Source organism: Centruroides vittatus, unplaced genomic scaffold (genome assembly GCF_030686945.1).
Source record: "Centruroides vittatus isolate TY-2023 unplaced genomic scaffold, ASM3068694v2 contig_1168, whole genome shotgun sequence".
Classification (NCBI taxonomy): domain Eukaryota; kingdom Metazoa; phylum Arthropoda; class Arachnida; order Scorpiones; family Buthidae; genus Centruroides; species Centruroides vittatus.
Genome location: NW_027120749.1, coordinates 3,098,560 through 3,124,386, shown reverse-complemented (window position 1 = coordinate 3,124,386; position 25,827 = coordinate 3,098,560). Strand labels below are relative to the sequence as shown.

Sequence of the window (25,827 nt, the reverse complement as noted above, 5' to 3'; positions counted from 1 at the left end):
TTTTATTGATTAAATTTTGTTTTATTTACTAAATAAAGATTAAATCAAATTTAATATTTACATTTTAAGTTTATTTACAATCATTTTATATAAATAGAAACTAATTTTATTTGTTCAAAATAGACGATTATTCTTCTGGTGAAGAATAATTTCTATATATTTTAATTAAATACAATTGTTTTCTTCCATATAAAACAACATTTAATAAAAGCTTAAAAATAAACAGGTCATTACGACATTTTTTATATATCGATGGACTACAGTGAAAAACTCTTAACACCAAATTTAACACCTTGCTCTTAAGAGCCATCAATATGCGTAATACATACCTTAAATGCTTGCTGTAAACCTCCATTATCACAAATATTATCGTCTAAAGTCTGATTGCCATTTACCTAAAATTATAAATATCCTTGATATTAACTTAAAATCTAAATACATATTTAAAGATAATATTTTTTTATATTGAGATTATATATTGTATTTTATTTTCTCATCGTAATTGTAATAAATATAACTTTATAGTTTTGTATGCTAATTAAATGAAAATTTATATAATATGTAAGCCTAGAGTACTGCTTTAAAAGTATAATATGTTTAAACTTTAGCTTTGCAAAGCTTTTTAAAAAAATGCTTGATTTTTTTTTGTAAACATATTGAAGATCGTGTACGAAAGTTAATTTTTAGACAAAAATTGTAATTAGCGAAAATTAAATAAGCAAATCTGCTTGTATAAGAACTGTTAGCTACTTTACAAACCCCGCACGAATTTCGATTTATTTTAAATTACAGTTTTTAGTCCAAACACAATAGCCATTTTTTAAAATTCAATTACTTTTCAAAGCTTAAAGTAAACAAAAAAGATGATTAATTTCGAAATGAAAGCAAAGGCTAATCACTAAAGCGTGTGACAGAAGATTAAAACGAAAGTTTATTACGTTTTTCATTTAATTTTAAGCCACTTCAATAATTTTGATAGGTTTCTTTCAGTTCTACAAATATATAACAAAAGAAGAAATAAAATAAAATAAATCAATAGAAAAGTTCGTGTTTTGTTTTTCCAATTGTTCTGATTTTTAAATGGGAGAGAGCTCAAATATAAAATAATAAAATAGAAATTGAATGAGAGATAGCTATGTATGATAGAAAAAAGTAATATAATGTTTAACAAGAAGACGACAGTTTAGAGGAGAAGGAAAAGGTGATAACCATTTGCAAATGACTGTGGAGTAATCTGAAAGGATGATAAATTGAAATATAGATAGATATCAATGAAAAATGGAATAGTCATAAATATGAATGTATCGATTATTTGCAATGGAAGATAAATTCCTAATGTAACCAGATTACCATTCTAATCTTGTACATTTTCATTTACCGTAATGAAAATAAAAATGATTATTTTCATTCAACTTTAATCTCTTACATTATTCTGAGAATATTTTAAATAATTAAAAAGTTAAATATGAACAATATGGAGATAAAAAGTTATTTTATTTAAAATATTTTGCGTTAAAAATGTTCGTTACAAATTAAAAATTAATAGAAGGATAAATTGACTTTTGAAATACATTTTTATGTTAATGTTTACTATATCCAACGTGTTAATAAAGGATTTAGTTTTACAATTTTAATGTTTAACTTTGGTTATAAAATATTTATATTTTTATAACTGAAAGAGTGTTCTTTATTATTATTTTTACTGTTTTTAAGAGTATTTTCCAATTTTATTCGTATGTAATTTAACTTTTTAGAAATTTTTTAATATTACAAAATTTCTAAAAATCCCAAATTCGAATCCTGAGAATCAATAAACATTTTTATAATTATCTTTTAGTTTTAATGTTAACTTATAAAAAAATACTAATTATATTGATATATAATTAATTCAGACTTAAATTATTAACTTCTCATTAATTTTTTTAATTTTAAAAAGTGACAAACGTTTACAAAGTAAAATAATTGAAACTAAAGAACTATCCATAATATAATTTTATCGTAACAACGAATTACAAATGTGTGTATTCAAATTTTCTGCAATTTATAATCGTTTTAAATTTTAATTTCCTTCGCTTATCCAAGTGAAAAGTGTATTCGTGTAATCACGGACACAGAGTTCATCAAAACGTTAATAAGTTTGTCTGCAACAATTTACATACCAATGATATTTCAGCAGTCAATGGGTGATTACTATTGAAGCGCATTCCCGACAATTATGCATAAATGTTATATGTTATACGATGAAGTTTATTTTAAAGTTAGTCAAAATGAAAAAATAGTTATATATATATTAACTACTGTAAGACAACTTTTATGCTAAATCATTAATTTATGATAATGTTTATTGATCCATTTACATTACCAAAACGTAGAAATGTTGATTTTAATTTGTTTTGCATTTTTATAAATTTAAATTACTGATATATGAAATTACTATATTACTATATGATATATATATATATATATATATATATATATATATATATCATATAGTAATATGCGAATCAGTAATAGCATAGTTCTAACTATGCTATTATATATATATATATCAATATCAATAATAGTATAGTTCTAACTATGCTATTACTGATTCGCATATATATATGCGAATCAGAACTATGCTATAAAAACAATATAAATTATCTATACAAATTATTGTGTAGCCTATTGTTTAGATGAGAGACATTTAGAATCAAATTAAAAAACTAGAAAATTTTTTCCATGTCGTTACGTCAGAAATCTTATCTTTTCTTTCGAATAATCCCTAGAGTTATATAAATAATGTGTCTTAAGAGAAGACGAAAGCTTATTAAATCGAGATTTCATTGCTCCAATTCCTGATAAAAGAGAGGAAATTAACATCGTGATGAAAGTTTTCAATCAATACAAAACTCTGCCATAATTAGAAAAAGAAGCGAAAAGGAAGGAAATTTCATTGTTCAGCCTAAACAGGAAATTTTATCGGTTAGTTACATAAAAATTATCTTCTCATAAAGGAAATGTTATTTTTACATTATTTACCAAGAACGTGGTTTAATAAGGTGAAACTTCAAACAATTAACTTTTAATAAAATTTAGAATTTAGAATTTAACAAATATACCACGAACATCTGTATTTATAAAACTATACCCTAATTTTACTCTAAATGCCACTTACTTCAAAAACTTTATATATAAACTATTAATTTTACTTGAATATTTTAAATAATTATATAAAAAAATGTTTCTATAAGAAGACTATTCAGACAGAAAAATGAGTAAACTTTTATCTATAATTTCAAATTAGTTATAAAAACTGAAATATTTTAAATTTTAAAATAAAATTAATATAATTTCCTTTATTTAAAAGACATTATGTTTATATAATAAATATAAAAACATTACTTATTAAATCTTGCACGATAATATATTAATTTAAGGATGTAAAAGTGTTTGTTTGTTTCAGGTTATTAGTTGACGTTCTAATGAATAATAAAATTACAAAGAAAACATTTTTCTGCTGTTCTGTTGCTATGTTACAATCATAATAAACTCGTTTAGATACAGATAAAGTGATAAAAGCGTGAATCAAAATTTATTTATTGTTATTCGGTCATAAGAGAATTAATTTTCCAAATTAAAAGTAATGAAAAAACTTACATTTTGCCCAACCATATCGATAGTATATTGAGAATACTGTTCGACGAAGCAGACAGTTTTCTCTTTGAATTTATCGATCACTTCTTCTGGCCACCACTGAGTGAAATTACCAGCTTTATCAAATTTTCTTCCTAATTCATAAATAAAAATAATTAATTGAGCGAAGAGAATTTATCAAATTATTTATTTAATATCACATTTTGTTGTCAGTAAATCAATTCTAAAGAGGAGATAATTGATTAAACAATATTTTGATTCTTCAATAAATTATTTAATGTACTTTAATTTTTATTTTCTAATAAAAATTTAAATTATATGTGAATATGAATATATTGGATATAAAATTTTTAATGGAGCATTTAAAATTAATTTAATCCGAGAATTTAACACATTTGAAAAATATTCTACCGAATTAACGTTGTGAAAGTTCGTTTATCTCATCCATTATTCATTATGTTGTTCCGGTTTCACTGATTTTAGTTTCATAAATTTTTCGAATCTGTAAATCACTTTCTGATTTTCAGAAATACATTATTGATCGTTATTTTTAAGTGAAACAGCAAATAGTAAGTGTAATGTAATTTAGAAATCCAATACTTTTACAGTTTTTATTAGTAAACAAAATACCTCGAGTATTATTTGTACAAGCATGTATTAAGCTAATGTTTTATTCAAAACATCGTCTTAAACTATTACAAAATAAACACGTATCGAACGAACAAAGAGAAAAACAAGGAAACAATTAATTTATATTACAAGAAAAACATATTACATAAGAATAAAAATAGACTGTTTTCGTGTGCAGAAATTTATTTTAAATTTTAAAATATTTATATATTTGAGAAAATATAACTTATATAAAAACATAAGAATTTATTGAAATAAATTTCTTAAGATGAAATGTTTTATTTATCTTAAAACGAAATAGGACTCAATACTATATTCTGTCATTCCAGGTATAAATAATTCGAGTGAGACGATATTTTCAAAGTGAATGTGAAAATAATTTACTTTTAAATTAAGTTTTGTTTTAAATTGATGACAGCATTAGGCTGTTTTTTTTATTATATTGACGAGAATATCTGTAAATTATTATGTTTATAAAATCAACTATTACAGAGTCATAAAAGATATTTTTAATATGAGTGAAGTAAGCTGAATAGAATTTTTAAAATATTTGTATGTTTATAGGAATTTTTAATTCCAAATTCTAATTCTTCATTATCTAACAGAATTACCAGCAGTTTAGATTCTTTACAAAATTTTTCAGTCAGAATTTTGTTTAGGGCTTCAAAAACTTTAGACTTCAAAAACAAAGACCATACGTCCCGGTTTGTCCGAAATAACCCCGAATTTCGTATGTTTTAACCCTCAAAAATAAAATAAAATTTTAAATAGAACCAGATTTTCTAATGCAATTTAACTAGTTTATAAGTCAATATATAAATAATTTAAAAAAATAACATTAATCCAAGTTTAGTCAATTTTAGACCCATTTTTCACTATCTTACAAACTCTCCCTATATGACGGATAAATATGATCGGTCTAGACATTATAAATGTTAAGCGTGAGATACAAACACTCGATAAAACACTTAAATGGACTTTAAAATACATTAAAAAAGAATTACTTGACAATTTCCTGAAAGGCAATTGCCACATAATTTCTCATTTTTATTTTATTTTATTCTTTTCATTTCGCTTGAAAGATATTGTCACCATTAATACTAAATCAGGTTCTAAATCAAGTATAATGGAGCATGCATATTGAATACGCTAGTGTAAGTGATTTATTAAAGTCATATTCCGTTTTTCTTTTAATATTTTAAAAATATTGTTTTCTAATTAATGCAATATAAATTAAATTGATGTTGTTATTGTTATTATTTATTATTGTTAAATTTATTGAAACATAATCATTTTTGAAGACACGCAATTAACGAAATTAATATCACATTCTCGAAGTGTGCGTAAATATCTTAAATATCACATTATTAATTTAGTGGCACAGTTTCGAAATTTTATTTGTTTAATAAATAAGAAAATATTTGATATTTTTACAGAGTAGTGAAATATGAAATTGTAATTTTTCTTGGAAGATTTTTTTTATAAAATATAATTAATTTTATATCTAAAAGTATTTGTGAACAATAAATAATTGTTTTCTGATAATCAAAGTTTAGTTATAAATCACCCACACTTTAATAGTAATTACTCACAAACTTTCGAAAATTTTTGGCAGAGAATATTTTTCTCTAGAACTTCTTTTAATCCGGAGTACTTTTTAAAAATTTTTGTTCAAGGTTAACAATGATTCAAGGTCAAAATTTTTGGACATGGTTAAAGTTTTAATCGTTTTTTTTCCAGTAAAGGAAGCTCTAACCAATCATCAATATGTCGGTGACTTAGTGGAAAATTTGGCTATTACTTTTTTATATTCTATTGTTTTAAAATATGAATGTAAAAATTAATATAATCTAAAAACAAATTTAACAGTTGCAAAATTTGTTCAATTGTTATTTAAATTATCGAAAATGTAAGCAAATGATGTATTTTAAAGTATTCAGAATCTACTTTAAAATACCTTAAAAATCGATTGACGAACTGAAAGACTATTTTAGAATAAAAAGCAATTTTGAATAGAATCATTCGAGTGGGCAAATATTGACATTAAAAACATTGTAATTAAAAAAATTAACGTGTGGTGTTGCAATGTTACCATGAGCGGATAGAGGACCATTTATTACCACTGTTATCGAATCCGTGTGTAATTTCGTGGCCAACGACAACGCCAAAACTACCGAAATTCAAATACCTACAAATAATAAAAAACTGTATGAGAGCAATGTCTTTAATTTCTAGATAATTGATTTTTTTCCGGTTATAAAAAATAATTACTTACTTGGGACGGTCTGGAGAAAATATTGGAGGACGTAAGATGCCAACTGGAAATACTAAAAAAATCATACTTTTAAAATACTGTCGAATAGCTTAAATAATTTTAAAAGTAAAAAGTTGCAATTATTAAATTAAGAGTTCATTTAAACTAAGTTTTTTTTTCAATAAATTATTATAAATGGCAATATAGTTTATTCATTTCACAGTATAAGTAGTATTATTTTTAAAGATCACAGGAATAAATTTTCCACATAAAAAAAAAGAATTCAAAAAATAAAATATCACGGTTAACATAATAGAAAATATTTAGCATAGTTTATAATTTTTATATTCCAGTTTCAATATTTCATATAGAAACATTTATTCTTATGAAAGAATATAATATTTTTTCAGACTTACTGACTGAATTTCCAGTAGGTTCATAAAAAGCATTGACAACAAGAGGTTGGACCAGCCAATCCCTAAAGAAAACGAAATAAAAATAATAATAATTAATTATTAAATGTGCGCATAATAGATGTGTAAAAAATAATTTACCTGTCTTTATCAACAGTTCTTGTCATTTTAAGTAATTCTTTGATAACTTCGTATCTATTCATTCGAAGGATATTATTTAAAAAGTGATCGTCAGAAATATCTAACTAAAATATAGAAATGTGTTAAATATACAGTTATATAAGTGAATATTAAAATAATTCGGTAAATACTAAATTACTAAAATAACTACAAAAAATTTACGTATAAAATGTAAAAAGTTCTCATTTCTGTAATTAAAAGTGTGTAAAATATTTTTAACAACTCCTAATTTCTCATTTTATGTAAAATTTAGTTTTATCAAATTAATTTTAATTTATTTTTCAAGCAAAAAAAGACAAAAAAATTAAGAATTTCAAAAAAAGAAAAAGTATTTCTAAAAATACTTAAGAAGCATGAATTAGTAATAGAAAGTAATCACTTTAAACCTTTATCGTTTTAGTTTTTTATCGATCGTTCTCGCTTTCTCGTCTTTCGGAAAATTTTATTACTTTATTATTTTTACAAAATATTTCAATCAATATATGCATAAAATGTACATACAAGTCTGTAGTTACATTCTTTTAATTATCTAATTTAAAATTCTTGTACTAAATTTCGTAATTTTTCAAACATTTTTCAATGCAATAATTAAAATATGTATACTCAATATCTATTCTTATATTTATATGAATGTTTGAATATTTGAAAATAGATTTATATTATTAGTTAATAAAATTTTTATCACATTTTTTATATAAAATTTAGCTTTAAAATGAAATCAATTAAAACATTGCTTGATGATAATATTTTATAATTAGTATTTAATAAAAACAAACAACTGAAAATAGGAGATTATTATTTTTATAATAAAATAACAATAGTAGTAGTAGTAGTTTTAAAAACAATATGAAAACATTTTTAATAGAAATTCATGATAGGAAAATAGATTTAACATGTCTTGTACTAGAGTGAAAAATACAGAATAAACTGTACATCAATAGAGTACGTACTATTTCGAAGATAATATAAAAAACGAAACTGTAGAAATCTACTAAAATTAAACAAGTAACAACTTTCATAATTTTTATATAAATAATGTTTAAAAAAAAAAAGAGAGAAAATTATGGAGACTCGTGCATCTCTATACAAATTTACAAATTCTTATAATTTCTGTAATAGGCGTACTATAGAGAAGGTTCAAAACATTTATATTATTATTATTATACGATATGAAATAAAGAATATTGTAAAATGTCTTTTGAAATTTGTCGCTATTTTTGGATTTATCATCATCATTTTTCTCTTTTGGAAAAGAAGTTTTTCGTTTATGATATATTTTTATGTTTTCACCTTATGATGTGAAAACATATTCGTGTTCCATTAATTATAATTTAATTGTTTGCGATGCTTTTATCATACAAATATTCATTTTAAAAGCTATCCAGAAAAAAGCTTTTAAATTAATCGATATTCTATAATTAAACTTCTAGGTTTTTTCTTCTATTTACAAAATCGAGAGAAAGTTAAGATTTTTTCCTTCTATTTTATAAAGCGACATGAACGTAAAGTAATTTACCAGGTATACAAACAAAGAACTGTGGAAATTATCAAAATTAAATTCTTTTCTAATGAACAAAACGTCATTTAACAAAATGTTCGAATTTTTGTGAAATATATTACAATACATAAAAGAAAAACTTGGTTAAAAAAATAGACAGCTATCAGAAAAACATGTAATCTATAATATAGAGTTATGAATAAATGTATAGAACACTATATCCGCCCTCTCGATCAGAGAGATTCAGACTGAACCTGTTCAAAATTCTTAAAAGTTTCAGAATTTTTTTTTGGTTTCAGCCCTTTTACTTCAACTGTCGATCGATTCTATTGTAGTACCGAAGAGCACGTTATTTTATCCCTTTTCAGTATTTTCAGATCAGTTAGGAGTAATACAGACTAGAGACAGTATATGTACAACCAAGATAAGAAACAATTCTTTGTCTAACTTTTAAGTGTATAAAACAGTAGAGTCTGCTATTTCACGTTTGCACGATTATGTAGCAATCTGAGAAAGTAGCAAAGATGGCACATGTATCAAACATTTTTACACAGTATAAACATATTATTGATTTAAAACGAAAGGGAATTTAAAATAGATGTTTTATTATAAAATAATATTTGATAGCCATTTTAGTAAATTCAATAGCAATCAAATCTCGTCGATTTCTGTGCGCTTTGAATCTTAAAATACAAAATAGTTTGAAAAATTTATATTATTATTTGATTAATTTATAGTCAAAATAATTTGAATACAAAACGGAAATCAAAAAGTGAATATTATTCATTTCATCACTTGAATATTCGAAAAGAAATTTATTGGAAAGAAATGTGCCAATAACAATGTCAGCATTCTCATTTTAGAAATGTTATCTGCTAAAATTACTTACACCGGCATAATCACTGTCCAATTGAAAAGAATCAGTTATGTATTGAGGATAACCGACTTTTTCTGCCATTGTTTCAACCTGCAACATGAAAATATAAACATTTTAAACAATATTACTTAATAAATATTTAAGTACATAAACTACAGTAATAAAAAGTATTTGGAACATTACATTCCTATTTTTTTACCTATATTTTCGTAGTTAACCGTATTTCAAGGATTTATTTGGCAAAGATATTATAATACAATTACATAAATTACAGCAAAAATTCACAAAATTCCAAATATACAAGCTTTTTAAAATTATTAGCCATCAGGTGAACACTATTTAACATAATTATAATTACCGTATTTGAAAAGAAATTAAACTGTAATTTTTAAGAATTTACTGTTTTTTTTATAATAAAGAGAAATCCAGATAAACATATTAAATTTACTAAACTGAATCTATTTTTTTCAATTTTTATTATCATCATCAATATATAATGTGAAAGTTTTAATTCCATAGTAAGTTAGTGTATGTACAGTACAAGTAGTAGGAATTTGTACAGAAGGACAATAAAACAAAATAATTAAGAATAACGTTTAAAAATTAATTATCAATCAATCCGGTTTGAATGTAGGAATCGGAAATGTGACAATAAAGCAGCTTTTTGATACATACATAACTTACAAAATTTTTTGAAATTACCAAAATTAGTTTTGAAAATTATATTCTGAAATCGTTTCCTATTTATGTGATTTTATTTATATTTGACAGCGTATAATTTTATTCAAATAAGTTATTTTGTAAAATTCAAGAAATAAATTATGATTTCACGATGACTTTTATGACTTTCCGAAGTACTTCATAACTATCTTTGGAGTCAGACAATGCTCTTCAGCATCTGAAGAATGTTGTCTGGTCATTTTTACTGCAATTGAGTTCTATCGATTATTTTGAAAAATTATAACTTTAATGCATACGGAGTCAAAAAAGTACAATTATTAAAATAACCACCATAAAAGCTGTTGAATGTACTATTTGCCTCGTAAAACTGTGTAGAATTTGATTAGAGTATAATATAAAATTAATTTTCGGTTTTTGTTATAAATTAGGTTAAATTAGATTAGCGTTACAATTTTATCAGTTTCGATAATAATTTAAGAAGTTGCAAGACTGTCAAATAAAACTTTAATTGCTTTCTCATTTTTCTAGGTTAATCCGGAATGACTTCAATTAATATTTTATCAGAAAGCGATTAATTAACAAATGATATTTGTTATCTTAGTGATATCAACACAATTGAAAATATTTGTTACGAAGACAGAAATTCTATGACTAATAAAAAAAAATTATCTGTTATTAACAAAAGATTACAGCATTATATATTCATTATTATCGGCCGGATATCCGAGGCGTCAGACTACCACTCAGGGCATCTGGGATCGAAACCAGGTAAACAACTTGGAAATTTTTCATAAGCCCTGTCGTTCACCATCCGGTAGCCCCTATTGCGGGCCTGGCCTAACATTGACGATTAATTATCGATTAACACTGACGATGAATTTGCAAAGCCCTCTTAATGTCCACAGTGCTGAATATATTGATCTCGATGAGCGTTTTTCATTTTTCAAAAGAAAGAGAACTTTCAGCATCGCTTTTATATAAGATAGTTATATTATTATACCTTTCAAACACATAATCCTAAGATTGAGCATAATATTAATAATATATACTCTTCACAACTACTTCATACAATATATATTAGATTGTATGAGATAGGTATCGTACATAAAAGATTAATTATGCAATAAATTCAAAAAAATATTTTAAAAAATAATCTTTTGCATGCCTTTTCAATACATCATGGAATACGGATATAAAACATTTCGAATAAATGAATCGAGGACGAAATGTAACATCTTAACTGAGCAGTAAAAAAATGAGAATGTGTGAGTGATGTTATAAAAAATATAAAAAGTGCAGGTACTATATGTATATTTTATCAGTATGAAATGAAATAAACACGTGTACACGCGCGTAACTCAAATTATCCAATTTAATTGCATGAAAAAAAAATAGTCTATTAACGATTCGGCATTCATACAAAGGAATATTCAATGAAGTATTTGCTGCATAGAGGATGCCGTTTATTAATATTCTGATGTAATTCGTGGTTGTTTGAATTGGAACTAATTAGGGTTTATGTTCGGATAATTACTTTGGATCACTTCAATCTAAACTAGGCCTGTATTACTAACTTAAAATGGTCTAATAATAATATTTTGTTAATTATTAATAATATATTCTATTTTTAAAATTTTAAATAAAATAACTTTCTATATTGTATTAATTTAAAAAGCAATGTAAATTTACGAACTATTTTCTTTCATGATTTATTTGACAAATTTTAATTAAAATATTTATTATTTATTCAATATAATTAATTTAACCCATCGAAACAGATTATAAAATTCATTTCAATTATTTGACTTTAAAATAGAATAATTTAAATATTTGCAGACTAGTTTTTCTGTAAGATTTAAAACAAAAATGAATTACAGACTCAAATTCAATACGAATTCTATAACTAGCAATTAAATAAAAAATAATTATAATTTAAAATATTTGATAATTACACATTCCATTTTTAAAAATAATTATTTTGACAATCTATTTTTTTCAATAAATTATTTTACAAGTGTCAAATTAAGTTAAATCATGAATCATTTCCAGAAAAAAGATTTAATTAAACAAATTATTTTTTTCTACCGTTCATTTACTTAATATTTATTCATTTTTTTTTAAATTTTAAGTATCTAATTTAAAAAAAAACATGAATGAATATTAAAATTATTTATTCATGTTACTTTCTAAAGCAAATAAATAATTTAAATTAAATTAATTTTTTCTTAAATTCTCAAAATAACTTTGGTTTTGTAATGTTCAAAAAATTCAATTAAATATTAAAAATTATTTTATCCAATAAATTAAATACAAAAATTATTTTATCCAATAAATTAAATACAAAAATTCACTGTTTAAAAATTAATTTTTGAAAGAAACGACAAGCATTTTTTCACTAATTAATACGTTAAAAAATAAAGTTTAATCGTTTGTAAAGTTTATTAGAAATATTTTTTCAATGTATATGTTTTTTATACGTTAATAAAAATTGTATTATAACAAATCAGTAAATGGTGAAAAAATGTAAATAAATCAGTACAATATTTTGAAAGTATTAGGCCTATTATTTCCTGTTTTTAAATTATTTCATTTAATTAATTTTAAATAAATAAAAATAATAATTACATATGCATACATATTTATATTTTTAATCATTTTAATTATATAAGTAAATAAAAGAATCGTATTTCGTGAATGTTTTCATTTTACGAATTTCTAATTATTAAAACTGTTCGGAAATAGTTTTTATAAGAAATTCGTCCCACTGTCGTCCGCTGTCTAGACAGACAATTGACAACAGTGGGAATTTCCTTAATCTCGAGAACGGAGTTAGATGAAAACCTAGTCCATATACGGAAAGATTAGGTTTAGGAGGCTCGATTAACTATACCGAAAGTCACGTTGTTTCGATTCAAAACGTTTTCCCGAAAGGAGTTAGATAGATGACCAGTACGGCTCCATTGCTACAGAAAAGTATAATGTACAGGGACAAAACACTACTAATTTGAGATGGAAAACATATTTTAAATTGAATAAATTAAGAATATGATTAAAAATTGCAGCCCGGCATTGTGACGATGTCGCAATAAATAATTGCTCGTTTTTACAAAGCATTTTTTTTTCAAATTATATAAATTATTTCTATTTTTAATCTGCAACTTCAATCATGGTATTGTAAAATTTTTGTAAAATTGTAAAAAAAAATTACTGATATAAATAAAAATTGTAAATTAAATATTTTAATTATTTAAAATATAGACCTTTTCCTCACAAAGACTTCTTGTCTCGGAATCCATCCATGACTGAGAAGGAAGTACTTTGACAAAAGCTTGTTTAAGAGATCGAATAATTGACTGAACCTTAAAAGAAAAACTTGCTATTAGTATAGTATAGTTATACAAAGAAATTTCTAATGAATTTAAATTCTTTTTAGTTACGTCATCAATTATATTATTTTATTAAATAAAGCGTTTGATAATGAGACTAAAAAATTAAATTTTTCGTTTCTTATAATAATAATAATAATGGCTACGGGTGACTTTTTTTGCGCGCTTTGTTAACTTACAAGAACCGCAGTGTTGGCTATTTTCGTTCAATTAATAGGGTAGTAAAAAAGACTTGTCTTCTCCGTCCATTTCTAAACACAACGGATTATAACTTGCTCGGTGATAGTTTCACAAGAATTATCTTCGGCTGCTATTGATTTGTTTCAAGATATAACGCCCCATAGCCCGCAAAGACCACCAAGTGAACCAAATATTTCTTTAAATAATCCGAACATTTCGCCGGACATCCCAACGACAGTTCTATGGGACAAAATTTCTGACTTAATTCTTTCTTCTAATGAAAAACTTTCAATCCAAATATCATCTATTAAGGAAGATATGGATCTTATACGCGAAAGTATACTAGGAACCAAAGAGCAATATAAAGATATGCAATGCAAATTATAACTTAAAACATAAAATTGAGACTTTAAAATCAGAAAAAGAAATGACGCAATACAAAATGGATGTTCTAATTAACGAATTTCGTCGTAATAATATAATTCTTTATAATTATCCGACCTCAAGGAATATTTCAAAAGTAGAAATACATAATTTTATTACTACAGTATTGAACATACAAAATGCATCACATGAAAATATTCTGGAGATTATTCAACTAACTAATGAACCCAGTAATAAGATTAACTTTACAAAACAATCAAATCCGTGATAACTTTTTCACAAAATTCATAAAAATGAAACAACAAAACTCTCTGAATGAATGGACAGATATGCAAATCTCCCATGATCTAACATAGGAATCCGGAATTAGACGTAAACTATTACTCCCAATCTTTCATATTAGAAAACAAAACCAGCAAATAAAATTACGCAACGATATGTTAATAATAGGTCGAGACAGATTGACATTCAGTGCTGTTTTGGGAAAACCGGTTCATGTAGAGACTTTTCTCCCTTTTTCCTTGCCAGAAACAACTACAAGTTGATGTCCGTTGAGACAGAGTACATTCCATCAGAAGAAACCTATTTTAATTAATTAGCCCTTTGTGATCATAAACTGGAACTGCCAGGGACTTAAAACTAAAATACTAATACTCAATCCAAATTTAATCCAGATATTATTGGAATAACCGAGACATGGACGACATCTAACTTAGTATATAAATCAAATATGTTTAACCATTTCATAATTGAAACAGCATTAGCATGTAAACCAATAGGACCTGGTCGCCCTAGTGATGGGTTATGTATTCTATTAAAAAAGGACCTATGTACAATTCTTCACACGGAAAAATCTGATAACTATATAGGCCTACTATTATTAATATCCATGAAAGAATCTATACGTGGTGTCGGGGTTTAAGATCGTCTGGACGTACGATTCCCGCCTTTTACTCTATTTCAAACGAGCAATGGTCGACGTTGGAGAAACGACCGTTGGTTTTGAATCCACGATCGCTGATTGGCCGCGGATCATCGGACCTACGACAAAGCTAGGAAGCGCTGATTGGTCAATCAATCCTAGCTTCAAGGTGAGAAATTTTAAGGTGAGAAAGTGGTTGGCCAAACGAACTGGACTAAGAAGGTTGTTTCGTCTCGCTGCTTTGTTGTCGGACGTCGAATGAGTTTGTGACTGACTGAATCTCAGAGATTGCTTCGCAAGGTGTTTTTCCGACGGACCAGTACGGATTTTGGTGGACTATTTGAATTTTAGTTTATTCTTGTGTGTTAAAACCGACATTTGTAAATATTTTAACGTTGTAATTGTCATCGTTTGTAATCATCAATAGTTTGTAAACTTTAATTGACGTTATAAAGATCTTGAAGTTTCATGGTAAACTTGATTTGGAATTTAACTCTTGGAAATGAAAATAATAAATTAATTATAGTAATGATTACCTATATTCCACCTGATTCCTTAGAAAAACTAAAAGCAATTTTTAACATTATTGATGTCTGGCAACATATTACTCCATTTATTTTGTTTATTACTGGAGATTTTAATTCACGTATTTCTAACGTGATGGATTCTTGGTATAAAAACTCCTGGTACGACCATCACTGAACATGAAAAAATGAAAAAAATAAACAAATTAACTTAAATTTACTTAGAAAGGATCCGAATGCTGTAAACTTTTCTAATTATAGAAAGGCTAAACAAACTTACAATAATCTGCTTAAGACAAAAAAGAGGAATTATTTTAGAAACATCGAATCAACCCAAATCAACAACAGTAAGGACTTCAACAGTTCGCTGTAACATAAATCCTAGTACAAATTCTTCAGTTATAGACTTTAATGTATGGAAAAATTTCTATCAACGATTCTCAGATATTCAACCTATCTCACCAATAAGTTTTATTATTGATAGTCATAATGAATATTTAGATACTTACTTTACAATTAATGACTTAGAAGATGCTATTAATAAAACCAAAATCAAATCTACGCCAAGTAACGACGACATCCCAAGTAGCTTTCTAAAGATGCTTCCTCATCAGGCTCAGAGAAAACTACTAAAAATATTTAATTCTATGTACAAAGAAATTACATACCCTGACTCTTGGAATTCAGCTACGATTAAAATGATATATAAAAAAGGCGACCATCTTTCTCCGGATAATTATAGACCTATTGCTTTGCTTTCAGTATTAAGGAAATGCTTTACGTCAATGCTAGCCTCTAAATTTTGTCAGTGGACCGAAGATACGGATCTAGATGCAAAATTTCAATATGCTTACACCAAGAATAAAGGAACAGAATTCGCAATTTTTCTACTACTGTCTATAATACAACTTCAATTAATAATAAAACATAGGAAAGTATACGCAGCATTTACAGATATTAAAAAGGCTTTTGACTCTGTCTACGTTCCTCTACTGGTTCATAAATTAAGAATTAAGGGTGCAGGTGACCGATTTTCAACAACAGTACTTAAATTATTTTCAAACTATTGTATAAAAATTAAACAGGGAAACTCCATTTCTCCATCATTAAATTTATCACGTGGAACACTTCAGGGAGACCCTCTCTCACCGTATCTATTCAATTTTTACTTATCTGATCTAGATCATCTTTTTCTCCAATCCAATGATGGGATTGAGATTGCTGACAGAGTTTTTCACTATATTCAATTTGCTGACGATTTGGTTTTACTTGCACCTACTAAAATTTCTTTACAGAGGAAAATTAATCAATTAAACTAACAATAACTTCCGCTAAAACAAAGATTATAATATTCCGTAATAATTGTAAAACTTCACAAACAGAATCAAAGTTGTATCTAAATAATACTCCTCTACAAATAGTTAAAGAAGTTAATTTTTTGGGAGTTATATTTGATTCGAATATTACCTTCAAAGCACATCTAACTACTATTAATAACAAAGGAAAGTTGGCAATTGACAATCTCTTGTATCTATGTTCTACTCAGAAAACGTCAAACTTGAATATCCATATGAAGTTATATAATTCAATAATTAATCCCATTATATACTATGCCAGTCCAATTTGGGGTTTCGATTACTTATATAAACTGGAATCTTTTCAAATTTATTTTCTTCGTAAACTTCTCCATCTATCGGTAGAAAGATCTATTCCTGGTTACGCTATACGTAACGAAACCAACCGTATATGTTCATTTCCTTTTTTCTCAAACGTATAATAAAATTCTACTACTGTATAAAATTTAAAAGTTATGATAATTTAATTGTTCTACATCAGGAAATTACAAAAAAAAAGCAAAAACAAACATAAGTTCAAACCAACTATGGCAAACTAAGTTTCAAAAAATCTTAAACTCATTCGGTGTATCCGACCTGCTATTCAAAGATAATTTGCAAAACTGGAAATATGGCTATATTCTATTAATCGAATCTGCAATATCTCAGTCTATTAACAAGGATCAAACAAGTTTAAATCAAAGTAAATATCATCCCTGGTACACCAATCTGCTCCATATTCCATCTTCACAACCATATATATATATAAATCAATTAATTTAAACGTGAAAAGATTAATAGCACAAATACGCCTTAATAAATATTCTATTTACATCAACAACAGTTATATTAATTTTGCAAATAGATCATTGTATTTGGTGCAATTCCGAAAAACTCTCACTCTACCATCTGATACAGGATTGTCAAGGCTTAACAAATGTGCGCGACTCACTCGATATCAAACGAACAATTCAATGTAAATCACTCCTTGAACTTAGAATGAGTATCAACAAAGATAATAAAAAAGTTTTATATAAACTATATAATTACTTTATCAAAATTAGAGAAACGTTAAAAAACCTAACTTAATAGTTCATTGTTCATTACTACTAAATAACTGTGACTTTATCTGTATTAATAACTTTAAGGCTTTGATTGTTATTATCCAACAAAAATATACTTGTAATTAACATTATAATGATTATTATTTATATATGTAAACTGTTTAACCTTTTTTGTAATCTTCCCTATTAAATTCAACACCCCCTTAACAGGGAAACACTCCCTTTTTGTGAATAAACGTTTATAATAATAATAGTAATAATTTTTTAAAATCGAAGTTAAATATTTATAAATTTATTTAATATATATTTTATATAAAAATTTAAATACTTATTCATTAATGTTTAACTTCAGAGGAAAAAGGTTGAATAGAAAATATATTTTATTTCTTTCACATAATAATTAATTTTGAGCTTTTTAAATTTTCTATCAGTTCACAGAGCCATTTGTTAATAAAAGACTCGGCGCAGCGTGAAGTGTTTAACTTTCTTAAATGGGGAACATGGCTGCAATTAGTTTGTCTAACAGGTAGAAAGAAAATATATTCAGCCTCATTATCCTGTAAATGAATAAAGCTTCAAATATTATCGTACCGACATTTACGCGAATATCATTAACTTAAAGAAATATAAAAAGAAATCTGAATTTTATGTAAATTTAATTTCTTTACATATAAAACATAATTTACGTCTATCTTAAAATTTCTTTTAATTGCAATTTCGGTCGGTTGCATTACCCCACTTTTGTCATATATCAGCTTTAGACAAAAGTCGTGTTTTTACGTCTTGAACAATCGATGAATATGCAAAAAAATACGTGAAAATTGCAGTTAAAATATTATTTTAAGGTTTTAAACCAAAATAATAACAATAACAACTTATTAAATAAATAAGATATACAGTTTTAAAACAGGAATAAAACTTGACTTTACTAAATAAAATATTATACTCGACTATTATATTTTCTTATTTGTTGGTGTGCTACCCTTACCGTCTTGCGACAATAGTCTGTTGGTGTGCTACCAAAGACGACAGTTGTGTCGCTAGTTTAAAAAAGGTCGAGAACCACTGACTTTTCACAATATTATAATATAATATCTAGTTTTCTTCATTTTTATTATACATTAATTGCATACAGACTCGTTAAAAATGATAAAATTAAAAACATTTTATTTAAGGATTCCGCAGATGTGTAAAAACATTTTTAAGTTTGCATAACAATATTTTATATATTTTAAAATTAAAGTTAATTAATTAATCTTTACACAAATATAATCACTGTTTCGATCAATTTTTTCACACAAAGATTAATTTTATTTTTCAATAATTATAAGTTTTTCCCAATATTTAGATGTCAGGCATTTAAAATTTTGTATTTTAAAAAATAATGATTTTTTAAGCATTGAAGATTTCAAACTGTTTATTATGGCATCATTCTTCCTCACATTTTAACCATTATTTAAAGATTATAAATAATACTGGTAACGAAATTAACATTCGATAATTTCACTTGATTCTAGTTTATTTTTTTACATCAATCGTTTTAGAATTAATTCGTATTCTAAACGCTAATATACATTCAATTAACATTATTAAAAATACTCTACTCGAAAATACAAACTTTACGTAATTGCTAATATAATTATTATGATTAATTTTTAAAAAAAAGTTTTTGAAGTATTTTCAAACTTAAATTAATTACGTGAAATAAAGAAAAAGACTTACTTCTCTACTCATTTTTTCAGAGAATTCTTCTTTTATGTATAACGAAGCAAGAGCATAGCCGAAACCATCATTGACTAAATGAACGCACTCTTTCCAACGTGCAAAGAAAGTTCTTTCATCAGACAAATTTGGCACTTCTCGTCGAAAGTCATAATAGAGCCTCCGAAAGTGAATATCCAGATAGGGCATGTATTTCGTGACAAATCTCCAAGCCAAATAATTAGCAACGGTTCTGAAGTAACACAGTAAACACATACGAAACTCATAAATGAAGTAATTTTTTCGATTTTTTTTGAAAATTATTTACCTGCTGGAAGTATTATTGAGAAGTACGACTAACTGCTTCAAGTAACGTTCGCAGTGAACTACAATATTTAAATCTGTATAATCTGATTGGAATCCTATATAATTGAATACATATTGGACTAGTAAAGACCATCTAATCTATAAAAAAAAAAAAAAATAGAATTTCATTAAAAACATTTCTAGTGTTGATAATTTTATTAAAAATTATATAAAAATTCTGAATTTTGAAGATTTCAAGACTTATTGTAATAGCTTTGTTTGTGATCAGTAAAAAATGTAAGTAAAAATATGAAAATAACATTAAATCTCACATTAATAAACTAGTAAGAATATAACGACTATATCTCATGCAAGAAAATAATAATAAGTGATATAACAAAATTATGAAGTCAGATGTCATATGAGATCTTAGACTTTCTTTGGTAATTTCGCATTGAAAGCGGAATTGATTAACGTTTCGCGCAGTTTATATGAAAGTCGATAAAATGTAACTTAATATAATGCTCATTTTATAAATTTATTTTTACGGCCAAGTCCTGAAATCAGTCAGTCTGCTACATAAAAGTGCTATAATTGTAAAAATGCGATTTATTTATATGAAGCAAAATCTAACAGACAAGATGAAAATAGGAAAAATACTTTTTATAAATATTAGCATGAAAACTATGAAAATTTATCATGTAAAATAAAAAATTTTACATTCATACTTTGATAATTTATACATGTTATTTCAAAACATTCATAATTTTCTTTAATATAATAATTAACTTTTTAATTAAAAAAAAGCTGAAGTCTTTGTTTTTTTAAAAAAATATTTTTAAAGCGAAAGTGGCTTCTTGTACTAATAAAAGGAGAACTTCATTCAAATTAATTTCCTCAAGAATCATGAGGAGATATATCAAATACTCAATATGAAACTGTCCTAGAACATTATGAATTAGCGTATATAGTTATCATTTACTATTTGAATACAATATATGAGCTCAAATCCATTAAATATATGTATATATTAAATATATTATCCATAATACATTAAAATAAAATAATAAAATTTCTGAAAATGAAATAAATTTAGAGATGTATTAAAATTGAAAAGAATAATGTTTTTATTAATGAAACGATGATGAAAGAAATACATTACGCCAAAAGTAATTCAATTAAATTGATTAATTTTGCAGAATTTTAATTAGAATCTATGCAAAACTATAATCAAAAATTTAACTTTTGTCTAATAATAAATTACCTCTGGTATCATTTCTTCTAATTGTGAGATATTCATTTTATTAAACGCGTGCTCATCTTCTAACGAACTATTTTCATTAGAGGTTTCATAGCTTTCATCTCTTGATATCTATTTATATATATATTAAAAACATTTAAAAATAATAATATAACCTAAAGATAGTGAAAAAAATTTTTTATTTACATTAGCAAAGGCTATTTCGAACTCCATCATGTCTTCTACATCATTCTTAGCAACCATTTCATCGGCTCCCAACAGCCTCGCTGTTTCTCTAATTAGTTCTTTATACGATTGTAAATATCTGGAATAGTTCGGATCCGAATTGTTCAGATAGTATTGCATACTCAATACTGGAGAACCGGAAATTACCTATCGAAAATTTGAATTTAGTTTAAAATATAAAATAACTTCATAACATTGTGCAAATTTTCTTACATGAAGTAGATAAACGGAAGAATTTCTATCATCGGGTGCAACGTAAGTATGCAAAAAAGGTTGAGCTTGATGAACGTGTAAGAGAGCCAATCGCCATTCTAAATCTATATCTGTTTTGTTCCAATTAGGATCGAGTATTGGCCATTCCCCTACTCCCGAAGACGACAATAAACTGAGAAGAATTGAAACGGAATCGTCTTCTACGCTACCTGCAATAATCAATAAATTAGATGCTGTAGATGAGTAATATAAAAACATATTTATTATACAAACTCTCAAAAAGTTTAGTGATTCAAATTAAGTTTTTCATAATTAAAGATTTAAATTCCGATAGTACGTATTTAAAAGTATAAATGACATTTACTTATTTCATTCGTGATAATTAAATTTATTTATTCAAATGAAAGCATTATAGCTGAGAAATTTTTGTGTTGATTAGTGAATAAAATAGCCTTTTTATAAATCTTTCTGTAGAAAAAGAATTTATCAGCAGAATTGAAATGCAGCCGGAAAAAAAGAAACAGTACGCTAGAGGATATCACCAAGTTTTTCTTATTGAAATATCCAGAATTTCTAGTAAGTTTTGAGCATTTCAAAAATCTTTTCTAATACCCTGCTCATATTTTCAGATTTTCTAGAATTAAAATATTTTTTAACGTAGCAATTTAAATATAATTTCGCTAAAATAATTTTTTTAAATAATACAACAGAAGTTATAAATAGGAGATGAAAAAGGACTCAAGGTTATATAAAACGTTACATAATACAGGTATCACGATGACAAATATACATCTATGACATAAATCCCGATATATAAATATATTTGTAATAACATACATGACGATTTTGCTGTTCCAAAAAACATAAAAATCGATAGGAAAATAAATTTTTAAATAAGTTTTCTGCATGATAAAACAATTATTTAAAAATTTTCTGCAAATGTATATTGTCTATTGTAATTTTATTAAATTGCTTTTTGATATTATCCAATTGCTGGAATTTAAGTGCTTAGAGGAATGTGCAATCATTTCATTCTTCCATTATCGAACGAATACTCTGATACTGATATTGAAACATTCGATTCAGAGTTCGAGGACTATCGTGATTTTCACGAATAGTTTACATCGTGTTTTCATTTTCTATTTTTCATCTGTAACTTGCGACCATTTTGCCTCATGCCTATCCGTAATGGCTCTTGACGTATCCCTATTGACGCTACTTCTACACTTTCATTTATCATTCGATATCATAAATCATGAAAATAAAAGGCAATCTCGTTAATATTGAAGACTAGTTTATTAATTCAAAGAAATAAAAGTTAAAATATTTAAATATTCATGTAACTGTTTCCAATAACACTTAGTATTTGAGCACAATATTCGAAAGATTTACCGAATTTCAAAATTTAGAAAACGTAATACAGAAATTCTTTTTCTACTAATAAACGTAATGAGTAAATGGCAAATTAAAATTTGGAAAAGTCACTATAAAGAAAAAATAATATATTTTTAAGAAAATAATAATAATAATTAGTTGAAGTGTATTGTCTCATATTAAGATGTTTGACAAACACCCTTCGTCTTATAATACTGGTAATAAATAATGCTATGTAAACTAAAAGAGAACGATTATCTTATATATAATAAGGAAATAATTATTGTGTTTGAGTACTTTAAAACAGGAATTAATTTAAAATGAACTAAAAAGAAGGACTTAAAACGAAATAAATAATTATTCCATATATTCGAATATGCACGAACGATGACACAAAAAAAGATTCTTACAACTGAATTTTATTGAACATTGAAAATTTTTTATAATTATGTACTTTTAATATAATTAACAAACCTGTATATAATCATATATAAACTATTTTTTCATATATTTTACATACATACAAATATTTTATAGTTTTATAATTTTACTTTTAGTACTTTTTATATAAATATAATTTATGTAAAAAGTATTTTGGTTTTTTTATTCTATGGGAAATGCTTAACGAATAGAAGTTAAAATAAACTGTAGTTAAAAAAAAACTTTTGTCATTTTCTTTTCACTCGAGATCCAGAAGAAATCGTGCAAACCATCCCTTCACAGAAAACCTATTTGAAATTTTATATGATTTAATTCTTCCTCTTTAAACCACTTGAGTTATGGTTCAAGTTGCTCGTTTCATACATTTAATCATCATTATGTTTATTTAATAATAATCAATAAAAATTGGCTGAAGCACTTTAAAAACTATTCAAAAGAAAAACGATTAAAATTAAAATAATTTATCGTCATTATAATAGAATTATTTTCATATTAATTATATTTGCTAATGCTTTATATTTTTCGGGTTACAATTAAAATAATAATATGAAAAATTATAGAGAGTTTTAAACCAAAAATTTTATATAATTTACTGATATTAGTAAATTTATTAAAACAAAGATTTAATTGATTATGATATATTATAAAGATTATTGATATATATATATATATATATATATATATATATATATAATATAATAGATAAATAATTTATTGTTGAAATTTTAACTTATAAAAATGCTGTTATCAGAACTTTTTATAAATTTATAATAAATTCATCATAAATTAACTGATGCATATTAAATTTAAAAGCGATACTGATAAATTTTAATATAATATACCAAAATATATCAGATTGGAAATTTCATTTTCAAAAATATTGATGACTGTATTTACAATTTATGTTGTGAATAAAGTAATTAATGTTTTCAAAGGTTTCTTTCTAAAAAAATCAAATATCTTCTGATTGTATTTTATTAGTTTTTGTTAAAAAATAAAGCTTTAAATATTTACTTCAAACGCATTTTAAAATGCTATTTTCATTATTCGTAGCATTGAAAAACTGTAGTGATATTTTGTTGCAATGTATTTAAAATGTGAATGCAAAATTATATGCGTATTTAATTTATTATTATGTTGATATATATATATGATGACATCCGAAATTCTACATTATATGATTATGAAAATTACATAGGTCTAAATTAATTACGTAAGTTATTATATCGGCATTTAAATCAAATATTTTGAATTTCATAGACAGAATAACATTCAAATCTATTAAATTTCATAGCACAATACTGTACATAATTTAGGCAGAGTTTCTAATATTCGACTTAATGCGTAATTAGATATATCCAAATTGATGTTTGATTTTATTTTCATATAGTATATCTCGTTTTTACACCTTTTAGGTTCCTGGAAATACCAGCATATATCGAATTCAGCATAAAAGAAAGACGAATTATAATGTTCTTCAATAGAATGCTGTACAGATGAATAAATATTAATTATGCCTATTTCATAAAATAATTTATGGCATACAACTCCGGTGGCCTAACTACAGGTATCCCTTGATTAACGCAGTTAGTTAATTAAAACTTCTGCCGCATATTTAAAGGGATTGCCGCAATCAATTTCGTTCGTTTAATCAAATCCCGGTTAAGCAAGGGATACCCGTACTTATACGATTTATTTCTATAACATTTGGTACTGTACATAGTAATAGTCAGCAAACCTCCGAAAATATTACATATTACTTAATATTTTGTACGGTTGCTGACTATTATGAAATGTGATAAGAGTAACTCTGAGCTTAACCTTCAACAGGCAACTGAAAGCTAAGAATGCGTTCGTAAAGTCGGAGGATTTCAAAAAGTACCAGTAAAGTAACCGTGAAATTTTTTATACACCAGTGGTTGTGTGTGGTTGAAATACTATAGTTACTATAGTATTTCAACCACACACAACCACCACACACGTATTTCTGATAAGTGATAATATAGGGCTTCTATCGTGACAACGTTTGGCTACCCCTGGTATATAATATGATATAAATTTAATATAAGTTATACATATACCTTATAAAAAGTATGTGTATTATATTTATATCACATTTATACTGTAATGAAATAGGAATAAGTATATGTTACTGATGATAAAAAAGGCCATGACTGTGGAGCGTTAGGATCGACTGGATCGTCATCTGTTGTACTTGATTAGTTTCTATTTAAAATGAAAAAAAAAGTGTTTTTCTTTTCTCGATTCTTGCCTCCCCGCCCTAGGAACATGATAAGGTTGCAACACTGTATTGACTCCTTTTAATAGAAAGCGTCGCTCCCG

The 25,827-nt window shown here is 25.4% G+C and overlaps 1 protein-coding gene across 2 annotated transcripts in view; it reads right to left on the bottom strand.

The window, feature by feature from the left end:
* LOC136982164 (neprilysin-1-like) overlaps positions 1–25,827 on the bottom strand; it is a 47,722-nt gene that overhangs the window by 5,008 nt on the left and 16,887 nt on the right. The window contains exons 6-18 of one of the 2 annotated variants that reach the window (XM_067278596.1): positions 21,670–21,878; positions 21,418–21,603; positions 21,235–21,342; positions 19,993–20,129; positions 19,686–19,917; positions 13,430–13,528; positions 9,501–9,578; positions 7,075–7,178; positions 6,937–6,998; positions 6,542–6,593; positions 6,387–6,454; positions 3,640–3,770; positions 330–395 (exon numbers count right to left, since the gene is read on the bottom strand). In XM_067278596.1, the coding sequence (XP_067134697.1) occupies positions 330–395; positions 3,640–3,770; positions 6,387–6,454; positions 6,542–6,593; positions 6,937–6,998; positions 7,075–7,178; positions 9,501–9,578; positions 13,430–13,528; positions 19,686–19,917; positions 19,993–20,129; positions 21,235–21,342; positions 21,418–21,603; positions 21,670–21,878 (1,532 nt within the window). The remainder of the gene's footprint in view (positions 1–329; positions 396–3,639; positions 3,771–6,386; positions 6,455–6,541; positions 6,594–6,936; positions 6,999–7,074; positions 7,179–9,500; positions 9,579–13,429; positions 13,529–19,685; positions 19,918–19,992; positions 20,130–21,234; positions 21,343–21,417; positions 21,604–21,669; positions 21,879–25,827) is intronic. The other variant, XM_067278604.1, reaches the window with a different exon arrangement.